The following is a 16638-nucleotide window of genomic DNA, read 5'->3' as shown; positions in this document are numbered from 1 at the left end:
GCTATTTGCCCTGATATTTGACTTGCTATATAAATGGTATAAGCCTAAGTTTTTTCATCTATAAAATATATTGAAAAATCTGTGATTCTACATATTTTCTAGTGTTGTTGGTAACAGGCCCAATGTGCTTTATTCTTAGAATCTTTTTCAAGTTAAATGATATTTTATTTTTACTCAAAAATCTTTTTCAGTTTTGGGAATTTTTTTTTTTCTGTTGCATTCCTTATAGGTCCCATTTACTCCATTCCATGCATTGAGTCTTTGAAATATGTTTTTTTTACTTGATGGAAAGAATGCAATTTTTTTTACTTGATGGAAAGAACGCAAATTTGAAGGTTGTTTTTAAGTCTTTGGTTTCATTGTATACTGTTTGCTACCTTGTGCTGAGAACATTTCAACCTTTTTGCTGTTTGGTAGAGTTTAGATTTCCTCTTGATCACAAAAGACTAATACATCAGGTAATTAGCAGTGTTAATTTTAGAGAATTAATGTATGTTTTATATTTCCTGATATTCCTTTGCAAATTTTGTGCATTCTACTAACTCATAATCTGTCTCTTCCCTTTCCTGCTCTAATTTTTCTGTAAGACATTTGAGGAAGGAAAAAATATAAGGTTAAAATTCTTGATGGTTTCATAACTTGGTATTTTTAACGAAAACCTCGAATTTTCATTGCCTGTGGACATTATTACCATGGCATGTTTGGTTAAAAAAAAGTGCTTATAACTTACCAACATTCTTAATTAATGAATAGTTTAAAGATTTGACAGTCTGAACTTGGTGTACTATAAATTTGAAATTATTTAGATTTGGATTTTCTCCAGCCACTACATCCGGTGGGACTTTAAACTTTAAGAATGTTTTGGTACCTCTGTATGAGTTCATCATCTATTTTGTGGGCTGTTACACAGTACAGTTCACAGATGTGGAAGAGTAGCTGGTACTTGAACTCTCACCCAGTTTGATAACTAATAGAACTCCCCAAGCTGTTGATAGCTACCTTTCCTGGTGTCAACTATAGAAAGTTGTCCAGGCTGCGCCCAGTTGGGGATGAAGGCTGTTAATTTCAGTGGAGAGGGGAGCTGTTCTCCATGGGCCACTTGGGCAAGATGCTGCAAAGGTCATGCTTGGCTTCTCTTTAACTAGATTCTTCTATGGCATGCAATTTTTGAGCCCCTGTTCACTTTCTTTGGATGCCAGGAGGGTCAGGAAGAGGAAGTACATTGCAAAGGTCATTTGCCCCTGTATTTATGTATCTGTATCCAACCAGGAAAATAGGAAGCTTCTTACTTAATATCCTGTTGCTTGTTTAATTGTTTTTGTTTTATATATTATTAAGGTCCTTATTTTTTAATGTTATTCCAGTATTTGTTTGGATCTATATAATTAGCATTTTGTTATTCCCTATATGTTTATGATTATATTTTCTGAAGCAATGTTTTAGCATAAGGATTAATGACTTTTCTCAGTTACCTTGGAGGAACTATCCCAATCTTCAGAAATTTTGAGAATTAAATGATTAATACACACTAGTAAGGTACCTGACTATAGTGCATGGTAAATATTATTCCTTTTACTACTCTCTTCTCTTTTATTTTGCTCTTTTGTTTGATAACAGAAATAATTGGCTTCTGAAGTTTAGAGGTGATAAAATAAATTCAAGGTATCAAAAGTTAGGATGATGTTCACTCTAAGTTTTGGATTAGATAAACAGATTAATTTAGAGGCTTTTTAAATCTTAAAGTATAATTTATGTCCAGTGAAATACACAGGTCTGTGAGTGCTAATAAATGTATCTTGTTACCCATAACCTTGAAAAGATATAGAACATTTGTCACTGCAGAAAGTTCCTGTGCCTCTTTCTGTCCTCACCACCATCCCACCACTGCTTCCTGCACCCTAGAGTAGTCTCACCTGTTGTGGAACTTTGTGGAGGTAGAATCATGCAGTGTGCACTCTTTTGGCTCAGTATAATGTCTCAGAAATTTCGCTGTGTTGAACCAGGTAGAACTACTACATCTTTTCACTATTGAGTAGTACTTTACAGTATGTGTATATCAGAATGTGTTTATCAGGTCTCACTTTTGGATTTGTTCTACTTTCTGGCTATTATAAGTTGGTATGAGCCTTCTTTATAAGTCTTTGTGAACAGAGGTGTTTTTTTTTTTGCATTTCTCTTGGGTAAAATGCCTAGGATTGGAATTGCTACAAAGGGTAGGTATATGCTTATTTATCTTTTTATAAGAAAATAACAGATTGTTTCCAAAATGGTTATACCATTTTCTATACCCGGCAAAGTAGGAGAGTTCTAGTTATTTTCACATACTTTGAGTATTTTTAATATTATGGAATTTTGGGGGAACTATTATTTTTTGAATGCAAAACATTTTAGAGATTTATGTGCATCCAGAGTGGAGAACCACAGACTAGATCATTTCTTTGAGATCTGTCTGCTCACAGTCCTTATACATATCCAAAGTGCTAGGCTTATAGTTAATACATGTTGGCTATTAAACTTGGATACATTTCATACAGCTTTTTTTGAATATTAAGATATTTAATTATACTTGTACCAGGTTATTGTACACATATTAAATTACAGTAGTTTAATAGCCCAGATCTTACTTCCACTTAGAGTAACACTCATTACTTAAGGAAAGGAAATTCTGGATCAGTTTGGCCAAGTGAAATTTATATAGTTAGCTTCCCCCCCAACCCCGGATTTATATAGGAGCTGATATTAAATTGTCACTGTCATTATTTTTTTTACTTCCCTCTTTTAATTGTATGCTGAGCCATATAAGCAAAGCATAAGGGAAAAGAAAAGTTAAGTATAGGCATGAAAATAATCCCTGTTAATTTAGCAGCATTAACTCTTGTAGCTTTAAAATGTCTCTTTTATCAATATGGTACTTACTGTTAAACTTCTCAATTAAGAAGCTATTTTAAAATGAGGTGAAAACATGAAATTTGCTCTTGTGTCTCTCAATTCGGATAATGGATTGAGAAGACACAAAGTGAAATACTAGTGCAAATATTAATAGAGAAATGAAGTAATTATATTTTATTGCTGTAAGATGGTAAAATATGGTGTTATTTTATTTATTAGAATTTATTGATTGTTGTATATTGGGTAACCATAGAATTTATTGTCTAACTGGATCCTTTTGAGAAAGAAAAGTATTGTTAATAATTAATACTGGAACAATAGGATTAAACAGAATTGTCCTGTACAGATGGGAACCTTTATATATATATGTGCCTCAGTCAAGTACTTAACTTCCCCTATGATGTAAACTTTTTTAGTAATATCTAAATTAGAAATTAGGTTTGATTTTTTCCTTTTGATTTTTGTAGGCATTGTTTGTACCACAAAAAGCAAGTTCTGAACATTTTGATGTTACTTTTGTAGACTAATTTTAATTTTATAAAACCTACTTTTAAGTAAGATTACTGCATTTTTTTTTCTAGCCATACAGTATAGGTTAGATAAATATAAATGCAGGAAAGTAAATTCTTGATCATACATACATCGATTTTTTCTGTTGTACTTTTCCTTTGTTATTAGTTGAATGTTATTATTTTTTTGCCTTCCAGACAAATTATGAAAACAGAATATATAGCCTGAAAGTAGAATGTGGACCTAAATACCCAGAAGCTCCTCCATCAGTTAGATTTGTAACCAAAATTAATATGAATGGAATAAATAATTCCAGTGGAATGGTAAGTTAAAGTAGTCATTTTATTTTCATATAATCTATAGTACATAGTTAAGAGAAAGTTAAAATAAAAAGGTCCTTAATTTGGCTGAGCGTCTAAGGAAGTTTATCTTATGTTGTTACTCTCTTAGCAGCCTATCCTTAAAAACCTTTCTGTACCAGTCTAGATAGATGTGATGGTAACACTTCTCTTAGCACTTTATTAATTGCTTCATTAGTCATGTTTCAGTTGACTTCTTTGGCAAAAAGATGATTGTTTTATCTCTTTCAGTGTTATTTTTCCTTAGGGTAAAAATACATTTGTTGAGATTAAAAGAATGAATGTTCACGAAGAGGAGGCTTTTCTTTGAGGAACAAGTATGTTTGTATTAGAACAGTTATGGCTGAGCATTGTCTATTTACAGCAAATAAGAATGACACGCTCTGCCTGACTCACACCAGGTAGTTAGTAGAAATAGTTAAATTTTCAATATAAATGGATTGTTAGGTCATGTTAAAACTTAACACAAACCTAAATCTCAAGGTGCCATGGTGAGAGCATGGCACAATACATGTTAAGAAGTAAAGAACACTGTCCGTCTTTGTTTTGAAATAATGCTGTCAATATCCTTAGTATACATGTATGATCTTCATCCTATCCCTCTGTTCCCTTTCCCCACCGAATATAAAATTAACATCTTGAAAATTTTTTCATATTCATAGTCTTATATAATGTATCACATATGTATGCCTCTTCTTCCCTCCCTTTTCTTTTTTCAAAAGTTTTATTTATTTATGCATAGAAGAACTGGGGTGCAGACCAGTGGTAGGGATGGTGAGAAGATTCGCCAGAGACAGAGTAGGGAGCAGAACAGGTGTATCTACTGAAATACACTGCTAAGGGGAGCAGCAGGCAAGACAGGAGAGGTCTGCTACACTATATATGGGTTAGTTCCCTGGCTGTGGATCCAACTCAGGTACTCAGGCAGCAATGGTGATAGCGGTGAGACATAACCCCTAAGCCACTAAGCCACTAGGGAGGCCCTTAACTTCTGTTCTTTCATTTATAATGATAATGTTAAACTTTCATTTATCTGTTTGTCTATCATCATCTAAAAAATAGATTTTCATAAAAAATGGGTTAATATCAATACCTCCAATTCCATTCCATTTCTGCAGCATTAACACCAGATTTCTTCCATATTTGTAATTCCTTCCTCCAAAAAAGTAAGAAACCTGGCTTCCATTATTCCCAATATACTTATATTTGCCACATTACCCCATTTGTTAATTTAATTTTGGTAACAAGTTGATCCCTGGACACAAGTTGATCCTCAGCCCCCAACCCCAGGCCTTCAGCTGGGTCCCAGAGGGACAGGCACCTCCCCACAGTATACACTAAGAGCATAATCCTAATATAGGAGGAAGGTAGAAAGGTTATTAGAAATCTCAGCTCTGGACATGCTGGGTCATTTCCAAACCACCCTACCTCGTGTGTGCCAGCTCATAGCTGGGCCCTTAGTGTCTCTTTTGTCAGTCTATCAGTATTTGTAATTTGAACATGTAGTTCACTTATATTTATTTATTTATTCATTTGTTTATTTAGGATTTATTTATTTATTTATACAAGCACTGGGAACAGTCAGAAGTGCGGGAGGGTGAGAGAATTAACCAGAGCCAGAGCGGGGAACAGAACAGGCAGACTGACAAAATACACTGCTGAGGGGAGCAGTGGGCACGGCAGGAGAGGTCTGCACGCCATGTGGGACCCTCACCGCTGGCTGAGGATCGAACCGGTGCTGCAGAGGCGGTGGGCAGCCTTGCAGCCCAGCGCTCAAGTCTGCGCCACTGGGTGGGGGGAGGGCCCTCACTTATATTTAATATTTGATAATTATTGATATATTCAGATTTAAATAAATCATTTTATAGTTTCTATTTTCCCGTTTCTTCCTTCCTTTTGAAAAGGTTGTCCTAAACTCTTTCTGTTTCTGTTCATTCATTAATTATTTCAGAAATCGCAATATGTATATTTAACTTTTTCTGTGAAATAGGATAAAGAGAAGTGGTAGTAGTGTTATCGGAAGATATTTTTATTAAATTTTTCTACCAGGAGCAGCTGTTCTTCTCAACTATTAGTTTTCCTATTATAGACTCCATAAATTTAGTAATTTGCCAGTACATTGTTAGGGTAATTAAGAAATTTAAGATTAAATTTCAAATTTACCTCTAACAAAGTAATCTGATCTTATGGGCTTTTTGTCCTTTTTTTTCTTTAAACATTTTGCCCCCCTCTCTACCTCTCTTCCTTCAGCTGATCATCTGTCACTAAGTCCTGTCAGTCTTTGATGAAAGTATAACTTCATCACATCTCATTATTCTGTTTACATTGTCACCAAATGAATCTGACCATCATCTCTTATGTGGACCCTGGCAGCAACCTCTCTGAGTCCACTGTTTTACCCCCTCTAATCTTTATAAAGCCAGAGGCCAGAGAGATTTTATTAAAACACATATATGTTTCTTGTTTCATCTGTGTTTTAAAATCCTTAATAGTTTCTATAGCCGCGGAGGGTACATTCTGCCCTGCACACTTTTCACTTAAACTCAGGATATTTACACTTTCTGTTTGGACATCTCCCCCACTTTTAGAGATCTGTCACATCTTTGTAAATGTCACTTTGTCAGAGAAATCTTCCCTAATCCCCAAATCTGAATTGTATTCCTTTCGTTACTCTGTTATAGTTACTGTTATTCTTTCCCTTTTTTTGAATTTATTATAATTTTTCACCTTTTTTATCTCATGTTTCTGAAGGAAATATTGCTTATAAACAGGCAGGTTTTAGAGAATGATATGAACAACATTCTCTACCTGCCTTTGTCAAATTTTAACATAATTGTCTTATTTATAATAGATTTTTAAAAAAAAAATTTAAAGAAAAATTACAAGTAATTATGTATATCTCTTCTCTCACTTTTATTTTGCTCTTCGCTTAGAAGGAGTCCCATCTTGAATTTAGTGCCTCTAGATTATATCACTTTTATGTGGAATCAAATCTCAGTGATTTGTTATTTATCCATTTTGAGTCATGCAAATTATATTGTTCCTTTTTAGTTGTTTAATATCCCACTCTTCATTTGATGGGCAAACAGATTTTTAGTTTTCAGTGAAAAGATTGCCACATGAACATTTTTGTACAAGTATTCTCAATATGCCCTGGAGACGTGCTTCTCAGGTTCTAATATGTTGTGGATATTTTTTTAAAGTACAATTAAAATGAATTACTAGGAAAATGATAAAAAAATAAAGTAAAAGCTCAGGTTTTTAAAAATTAAAATTTCTCTGTTAAATTGCCATAGAAATCTATAAAAAGTCTTACTCTGAATTTCTGTGTTTTTCTTGTCATGGACCAGTAAAAATAGGTTCAAATTCTGTTACTGTTTCCTGGGCCTCCCCTGGTGGCGCAGGCCGTTGAGTGCAGCACTGTGAAGCTGTCCACAGCTTCTGCAGCACCAATTCCATCACGGTCAGCCTGCGAGGGTCCCACATGGTGCGGCAGACCTCTCCTGTCTCGCCTGCTGCTCCCCTCAGCAGTGTAATTCGTTAGTCTGCCTGTTCTGTTCCCTGCTCTGTCTCTGGTGAATCCTCTCACCCTCCCGTGAATCTGGCCTGTACCCTGGTTCTTGTATAAATAAATAAATAAATCTTTAAAAAAACAACCACCAAATTTTGTTGCTGTTCCCATGGAACAAACTTTGAATAGCACTGCTTGAGAGCATACATTGAGAAGTGGAAATTTTTTAAAAATTAATTAATTTATGCATACAAAACTTGGGGCCTAGGCCAGAGTTGTGGGGGAAGGGGAGTGGGAGGATTCACCAGAGACAATGGGGAGCAGAACAGGCAGATCTACTGAAATACACTGCTGAGGGGAGCAGCGGGCAAGACGGGAGAGGTCTGCTGTGCCATGTGGGTTCCTTTCCTGGCTGGGAATCAAACTCATGCTACAGGGGTTGGCAATAGCTGGACAGAGCTGAGACTTAACACCTGTGGCACCAGGAAGGCCCTAAGTGAAATGTTTTTTGAGATATGGGGCTTGTTTTCATTTTTTCAAATATTGCCAAGTTATTCACCGTGGGCCGGCATCCATGTCTGACCTGCTAACTGTCCATTCCCACCATCATTCCATATTGACAAGCTGGAATGGGGCTTTGAAAATAAAATAATAAATATTGATTTTAGTTATTAGAATATAGGATATGTTTAGCGGGATGGAGGTAGGGCGAATTTATTGGGCATCAGTTTTTTTCTTGATTGATATTTCAGTATGTAATTACTTATAAGGAATAAATAAATAGCACAAAATTTCACATTCATCCTTGGTGATTGCACCAGGATAATTTTATATGTTTAGAGGTTGTTTATATACCTAATGAATTATGGGTATTCAATAACTTTGGTTAGACAAAAATTATACCTTCTTAGTGGTTAGCATAGTAAAACATAAATACTTTATGAAGTCTTGGAGATTATTGTATACTGTGGACTGATAACATGCAGATTTACTCTGACATGATAATTATTTTCCAATGCTTTTCTCCCTCCTGCCTCTTCCTATATGCTCCCTCACCACCCCCACATTTTTGTGCACTCTGTTGGTATTTCACAGGATTTGCAGTCACTTATGTTTACTTGACTATTTTTTTTTTTTTAAGTTATTTCTTAATTTCTTTTTCGGAGGTTTAGTATTAGTGTATGGAAACACAACTATTTTCTGTATGTAGATTTTGTGTCCTACAACTTTACTAATTCAATGATTATAGTAGTTTTTTTGTGGAGTTTTTAGGGTTTTCTCTATATCAGAATGTATCAACTACAGACATAGACAATTTTACTTCCTCCTTCCCTGTTTAGATGCCTTTTATTTCTTTTTCTTGCCTGATTGCTCTGGCTAGTACTTGAGTGCTACCATCTTTGTCTTGTTTCTGATCTTAAAGGAAGATCTTTGAACCTTTCACTGTTACGTATGAAATTGGCTGTGGGTTTGTTAATTACATGACCTTTTTCTGTTGAGTTATGTTTTTATTATACCTACTTTATTAAGGGTTTTTATTATAAAAGGTTGTGTTTTGTCAAGTGCTTTTTCACTATCCGTTGAGATAATCATGATTTTCATCTTTTATTCTATTAAGATGATATATACCATTTATTGATTTGCATGTGTTGAACCCTGACTATTGTTTATCTTTACAGCTAGAGTGTTTGTTTCTGCTTTGGAAGTAGCTTTATGGTCGCTCCACTTTGTAAACCTTTGTTCACTTGTGGAATCTGTTTAAAATAGATGATGGGAATTGCTACTTTTTAAAATTAAAAAAAATTTTATTGAAGTATCATCTTTACATGCTTGCTGTTGTTTTGACAATATAGGATTGCTACCTTCAGCTATAGTCAACATAGCAACTCTACACCAGAATACGATAGTCCTCGATTATAATCCATTGTGCTCTCCTCCCATCTCCACACTCCCATTTCCCCTCTGAAAGCTGCTGATCTATGGTCAGCTTTGAAAGTTTGGTTTTAAGGTTTCTCTTTGACCCTGTGTTTGTTTTTTCTATTTTCAACATATAAGTGGCACCATACAATATTCACATTTTACCTACTTGATTGTTTCTCTTAGCATAATCCTTTCCAGTTCCATCCATGTTGCAGCAAATGGCATGAGTTTCTTTTTTATTGCTGAGTAGTATTCCACAGTGCATATATATCACATCTTCTTGATTCTTTGATCTCTCTCTCTTTTTTAAAATATTTATTTATTTATTTATACAAGCACTGGGTACAGTCAGAAGCGTGGGAGGGTGAGAGAATTCACCAGAGCCAGAGCGGGGAACAGAACAGGCAGACTGACGAAATACACTGCTGAGGGAAGCAGTGGGCACTGCAGGAGAAGTCTGCGCACCATGTGGGACCCTCGCCAGCAGCCGGGATTGAACCAGCACTGCAGAGGCTGTGGGCAGCTTCGCAGTCCAGCGCTCAAGTGCTGTGCCACCAGGGGAGGCCCAATTCTCTTATCTCTTTTGGGGCATTTAGGTTGTTTCCATGTCTTGTCTATTATAAATAGATTTATTTTCTTTGGGTAGCTATCTAGGAGCAGTATTGCTGGTTGATATGCAGATCCATTTTTAGTCTTTTGAGAAACCTCCACACTGCTTCCCAAAGGAGCTGAACCAATCTACATTCCCTCCAGCAGTGTAAAAGTTTTAATATGGGCCATTCTTACTGATGTGAAGTGGTATTTCATTGTGGTTTTGACTTGCATGTCCCTGATGGTAAGTGATGGTGAACATTTTTTCATGTGTTTGTTGGCCCATCTGTAAATCTTCTTTGGAGAAATGCCTATTTAGCACTTATGTCCATTTCTTGATTGGGTTATTTTCTTTTTTTGCTTTGTTTTATGTGAGTTCTTTGTATATCTTTGATATCAGTTCCTTATCAGATATATGGTGTGCAAATATTTTCTGCCATTCCATAGGATGTATCTTTCTTTTAGTTATGATTTCTCTTACTGTGCAGAAGCTTTTGAGTTTGATGTAGTCCCAGACGAGACACACTGCAGAGGGGAGCAGCAGGTGAGACAGGAGAGGTCTGCTGCACCATGTGGGATTCTCTCTGGCCAGCCGGGATTGAACCTGTGCTGCAGAGGCTGCGAACAACTTCACAGTGTGGCGCTCAACCACCTGCGCCACCAGGGAGGCCCAACAATTTTATTTTTATTTTTATATTTTTTTAAGCAGTTGTATAACACATGTCATATGATTCACTCATTTAAAGTTTATAATTCACTGTTTTTTAGTATCCACAGGCTTTTGGACCATTGCCACAATCCTATTTTGGAACATTTTTGTCCTGTGCAAAGTAAACACCTTACCCATTTGTTACCACTTTCATCCCACCTTTGCTACCTTAAACAACTGCTCATTTACTTTCTGCTTTTATAGATTTACCTATTGTGAACTTTTGATGTAAATGGAACCATGCAGTATGTTTTCTTTTGTGATTAATTTCTTTCACTTAAGATTTTCAAGGTCACTGTGTTGTAGCATACATCTGTGCTTTATTCCTTTTTATTGTTAATAACATTCCATTATATGGATGTTATATGGGCTATTTCATTATATCATCTGATGAACATCAGATTTTTTTTCCTTTGGATTATCATGAATAAAGCTGCTGTGAACATGTATGAGATTTTGTGTTGGAATTTTTATATATATCTTGGCTGTATACTTAGGTGTGGAATTGCTGTGTCGTATGATAAATCTGTGTTCTTTTTTTCAGAAACTGTCAGATGGTTTTTCAAAGTGAACATGCAGTTTTGCAGTCTCAACAGCAGTGTATAAGTGTTTCAGTTTTTTCATATCCTTGCCAACACATATTACTTTTCTTTTTTTTTTTTTAAAGAGTTATTTATTTATACAAGCACTGGGGTACAGGACAGAGGCGCAGGAGGGTGAGAGAATTCACCAGAGATAGAGCACGTAGCAGAACAGGCAGAAGGACCAAAGTACACTGCTGAGGGGAGCAGTGGGCGAAACAGCAGAGGTCTGCTGCGCCATGTGGGTATCTCCCTGGCCGGCTGGGAATTGAAATGGCGCTGCAGAGGCTGTGGACAGCTTCAGAGCTCTGTGCTCAATCTGCTGTGCCACCGGGGAGGCCTTACTATCTTTTTTTTTTTTTTTTTTTTAAGATTTATTTATTTACACAAGCACTGGGTACAGTCAGAAGTGCGGGAGGGTGAGAGAATTTACCAGAGCCAGAGCGGGGAACAGAGCAGGCAGACTGACGAAATACACTGCTGAGGGGAGCAGCGGGCGGCAGGAGAGGTCTGCGCGCCATGTGGGACCCTCGCCTGGTGGCTGGGGATTGAACCAGCACTGCAGAGGCTGTGGGCAGCTTTGCAGCCCAGTGCTCAACCGCTGTGCCACTGGGGAGGCCCCTTACCATCTTTTTTATTAGTGTAACTCCATAGTGTCTTTTGATTACTAGTGGGTATGAAGTGGTATTCATTTTGATTTTGATTTGCAATTCTTTAGGCTAACAATTCAGTATTTTTACATGCTTACTAGCCATTTGTATATCTTTGAAGAAATGTCTATTAAGATCCTTTGTATATTTTTTCAAAAGTATTTTAAAATAGCATGGATTCACTGTCTCAGTTTCTGTGGGCCAGGAATGTTGGTTCCTGTGACTCAGGGTCTCTCACAAGGCTGCAATGAAAATATCAGCTTCTGCTGTCATCTCATCTGAATGCCCTAAATGAAGGATTCCACCTTCATTTGTGGTTAGTTTCAGGATTCAGTTCTTTGTGGACTTTTGGATCAAGGGCCATCGTTTCTTGCATACTATTGCCTAGTTCCTTCCCATGCAGGCCTTTTTACAGGGTGTAGTTTACAACATAGCAGTTGACTTTTGGCTGTTAAACAAGAAAGGGCAAGATGGAAGCCAGAGAGCTTTTGTGACATAATATCAAAATTACTTCTCAATATTATATTATTGGAAGCAAATCACTAGGTCTAGCCAGTACTCAGAGGGAAGGATTACATAGGACATGAATGACTATCAGGAGTTGAAGATCTTTGGGAGCCATTTAAAAAAGCTGCGTAGAATGGTGGTTTAAACAGAAATTTATTTCTCACAATAAATTTCTGGAAACCTATTTCTCACAGTTCTTGAGAAGTTTAAGATCAGGGGAACAAAATGATGAGGTGTTACAGGTGAGGGCCCTTGTCCTAATTTGCAGACACGGACTTCTTGCTGTGTCTTCACATGGATCAGACAGTGAGCTCTAGTTACTTTCTCTTCTTAAAGGAAGACTGATCCCATCATGGGGGTTCCACCCTCATGACTCCATCTAAAGCTAATTATTTTCAGCCTTTGGTACAGATTGAAAATGCATACCAGGTTGCTGCCCTCTGTATTGAACATGTCAGGAGGTGTTTTTTGTTTTTGTTGTCCCTTCTTGTCCTTAGTCTCAAAAAATATACTGTAACAACTAAATAGTGTTTATACTGTTTAGGTATGTAACTGATCTAAAGAGGATTTAAAATGTACAGGATGATGTGTGCACATTATATTACATCATGTTATATGAAACTTGGGCATCTGTGGATTTTAGTATTCTCCGGACCCTGTACCCAATTCCCTGGGAATACTGAGGGACAACTTTGTTCCAAAGTCTTCATTTTATAATATCCTTGTAGAATAAAGATTTCATCATAAGAATTTTGGGAGGAGTACAAATATACCATTCATAAAAACTACTTATCTCATATATCTGCCCATATTTTAGTTGTGATATTTGACCTTATGTTACTGACTTGCAAGATTTCTGATATGCTGAACAAGAGCCAGTTAAAACAAGTATGATCTGCTAGTATTTTCTCCATTCTGTAGGTTGTGTCTTTGCTTACTTGATGGTATGGTTTATAATTTAAAAATTTTGATATATCGATTTATCTACCTTTTCTTTTATTGATTATACTTAGGTGCTAATCACAAAATTTACTTCTGTTTTCTTCTAATAGTTTTATACCTTTATTTCTTAATTTAGTTCTGTACTCCATTTTAAATTAATTTTTGTGTCTGGTGCCAGTGAGTGGTCTAATTTCATTTCTTTGCACAACAGAGGGTGCTCGGACAACTGGGTGGGTATTTCTGTTTATTTAGGTCTTTAATATGTGTTAGCAATATTTTATAGTTTACAGTGTGTAAGTTTTATACTTTTTTGCAAAATCTATGCCTTTTTTACTCTTATCCTATTATAAATGATACTATTTTATTCATTGCAAATGTACAGATATACTACAGATATACTGGCTTTTTGTACATTGATCATGTGTCCTGCAGCCTTGCTGTTTTTCTTTATTATTTCTAATGATTTTTTTAGTAGGTACCTAAGAAGTTTTTTTTTTTTAATTTTATGTGTGTGTAAATATATACACACACACATATATAAAATATGTCAATTGCAATTAGAGATAGTTTTACTATTTTCTCTTCAATCCTAATGCCTGTTTTTCATTTTCTTGCCTGATTGCCTGACTAGAACCTTTAGTACATTCAGTATTAAAGAGCAGTGATGCAAATGTACATCCTTGTCTTATTCCTGATGTTAGAAAAACACTCAGCCTTTCACCATTAAGTTTGATGTTAGCCATATATTTTCATTGGATGCCCTTTATTAGGTTGGGATAATTCCCTTCTATTCCTAGTTTGTTGAGTGTTTTTGTGATGGTTGTTGGATCTTGTCAAATGTTTTTGGATCTACTGAGATGTCGGTTTTTGTTTCCTATTAATATATGATGCATTACATTGATTGACTTTTAAAATATTGAATAAACCTTACATTTCTGGCATAAATCCCACATGTTTATGGTGCATCATCTGTTTTATATCTTGCTCAGGGTCAGCCACAGGTAAGTGTTTTGGGGTTCTCAGGTTTTTGTGAGCCTGTGCGTAGCCCTGTCCATGTGTGTGATTTCTTCACATTCATGGGCATATGTGGAAATTTTTCAAAGCCTATACAGAATTCTCATTTCTCAGCTTTACCTCTGGAAAGTATTTTGGTTACCTTCCTATTTGTCTGCTATTGACTCTTCAGCATGCTGTTAAATAATTGACACTGATTATTTTTTTCAAATGCCAGAGATGGGGTAGACGTGTGGGTAGAGGTGGTAGAATAGCAATACTTAGGTTGGTGCAGGGAGTGGCTGCTGAACACTCCAAGTGATGACAGTTTCTTAAAAATGAGGCCTTGAAGGAGCTGCAACTCCATTCTGTTAAGTCTTTCACAGTGGAAGATTTAGTGTTTACTGAATAGAATACAATGGAAAGAGCAATTTGGAAATGGAGACTAGACTCAAAATTCTTTCTTAAATACCAGTGTGAGATAATTGCTCAAATTTTGGGTAGTAGCATTGCAAATGGGGAGGAACCTTCTGCGCTTATCAGGAAGAACTTGGTAAATATATTTATAGTATAATTACTATAACACAAATACTTCTCATGTCCAAAGTTTACTACGTTGTTATTCTAAAGTATGAAAAGTACATGGACAAAAATGACCCAAATTTTTCCGAAACACTTTTTAAAGAAGGAATATTTTCCCTAAATATGTGAACCTATAGTTTTATCATTTCTATAAAAATAAACCCAGCCTATGAATTTTTTTTAAAGATTTATTCATTTGTGCATAAAAGAAATTGGGTGCAAGCCAGAGGTGTGGGTTGGGGGGAGGTCAGAGGTTGGTGGATTCATTAGAGACAGAGTGGGAAACAGAACAGGTGGATTGACTGAAATACACTGCTGAAGGGAGTGGTGGGCGAAACAGAAGAGGTCTCCTGCACCATGTAGGTTAGCTCCCTAGCTGGGGATCTTGTGCTACAGTGGCTGTGGATTGCTTCAATAGTTCTGAGACCTAACCCCTTAGGCCACCAGGGAGGCCCCAGCCTATGAATTTTGAAAAGCACTTCTTACTAAAATGTTTATTTAATAAATTGGTGCCATAGTATGTTAAACTTGGTAGTTAATTTTATTCTTTTTCCCCCCTTTCAGGTGGATGCACGGAGCATACCAGTCTTAGCAAAATGGCAAAATTCATATAGCATTAAAGTTGTACTTCAAGAGCTAAGACGTCTAATGATGTCCAAAGAAAATATGAAGCTTCCACAGCCACCAGAAGGACAAACATACAATAATTAATTTTAGTGGATCTTAAACTTGTCTTAAATCAACAACCTTCTACTCATGTTAATGTCTTGATTAAATATCACAATACAAAATACCCACACATTAAGTAAAAGAATCCCAGCTGATAAACATGACCTGGACATTTTAAAGAATATAATTAATATATGTACACCCATTTTGTTTTCAGGTAACAAGAGGAAAAATGCAGCACAATTTTTTTTCTCTTGTTAAGGCTTTGTCATTGAAGCATAAACCTAGAGTGCTCAAAATTGAATTCAGGTTTATAAGATGAAAGCATGACTAGAAGTATCGGATGGCTTTGGAAGCATGTGTATTTCTGAAAAGTGAAAATCTCAAGAAGGAAAAGCTAAATAGCATGCTTTGTCCATCTTGCTTAGAAAAAGAGATACAGTTTAAATTGTCTAAAGTAGCAGGTATAATGAATATTGTCACAAATTGTATTAATTTTTGAAGCGGTGTGGGTGCTGACTACTAGTAGTATCAAAAATATGTTCAGGATTGTTTTGATACTTGTATTTATAATAAAAAAAATGTCGTGGGGAAGAGGTCGATCAATTTCTGTTAAAAGCAGTTCCTGTGTGTTACATGTAACAGACATGGTAAATATTTGTTTACAGTCTTTGTTTGACAAACCATGCATTTAAGTGAAATCAACAAAAAGGAAATAGGTATATGGATATGTGATTTTGAGATTTTAAAGTTAGTCTTAAAGTGTAAATAAAATGTGAAATGTGTCCTCAGAAATTGTGCCATTTCTGTTATATTAATGTGGTATATGTAACAGTACCTTCCTGAGGTAGCAAAAATTAGAATTATGGTAGCTTTTCATATAAACACACCATTTACCATTTATCATACTTTGTATACGTGGAAATTGCAGAGTATTTCAGAGAACAAATGACCTAGTTTATTCTTCTTTGGATAAGAAGGACTTCCCAGGTTTTATATTTTGAATTTGATTTTATCAAGTATATTATGAAAAAGGTGTTTGAATTCAAGCAATTCTTATAGAATTATAGAGTGATCAAAATATACATTCCATTTTTTCTTCATAACAGCCTTTATCTTTATTTTTCTATGGCATTTTTTCATCTCTTAATATTATCTGGGAATATTATATCCATTGCATTATCCTCCACTCTGGCATATATTTTAAGGCTGAATTGAAAGTTTA

The 16638-nt window shown here is 35.7% G+C and overlaps 1 protein-coding gene across 4 annotated transcripts in view; it reads left to right on the top strand.

The window, feature by feature from the left end:
• Nucleotides 1-16204, top strand: part of UBE2V2 (ubiquitin conjugating enzyme E2 V2) — a 59010-nt gene extending 42806 nt beyond the window's left edge. For 3 of the 4 annotated variants that reach the window (XM_054692276.1, XM_037506782.1, XM_054692274.1), the window contains 2 exons: nucleotides 3597-3722; nucleotides 15309-16204. In XM_054692276.1, the coding sequence (XP_054548251.1) occupies nucleotides 3597-3722; nucleotides 15309-15455 (273 nt within the window). In that variant the 3' untranslated portion in view covers nucleotides 15456-16204. The remainder of the gene's footprint in view (nucleotides 1-3596; nucleotides 3723-15308) is intronic. The other variant, XM_054692275.1, reaches the window with a different exon arrangement.
• Nucleotides 16205-16638: the final 434 nt, after the last annotated feature.

Source organism: Talpa occidentalis, unplaced genomic scaffold (genome assembly GCF_014898055.3).
Source record: "Talpa occidentalis isolate TD23 unplaced genomic scaffold, MPIMG_talOcc4v2.1, whole genome shotgun sequence".
Taxonomy (NCBI): Eukaryota; Metazoa; Chordata; class Mammalia; order Eulipotyphla; family Talpidae; genus Talpa; species Talpa occidentalis.
This window is presented reverse-complemented; position numbering and strand designations above follow the sequence as displayed.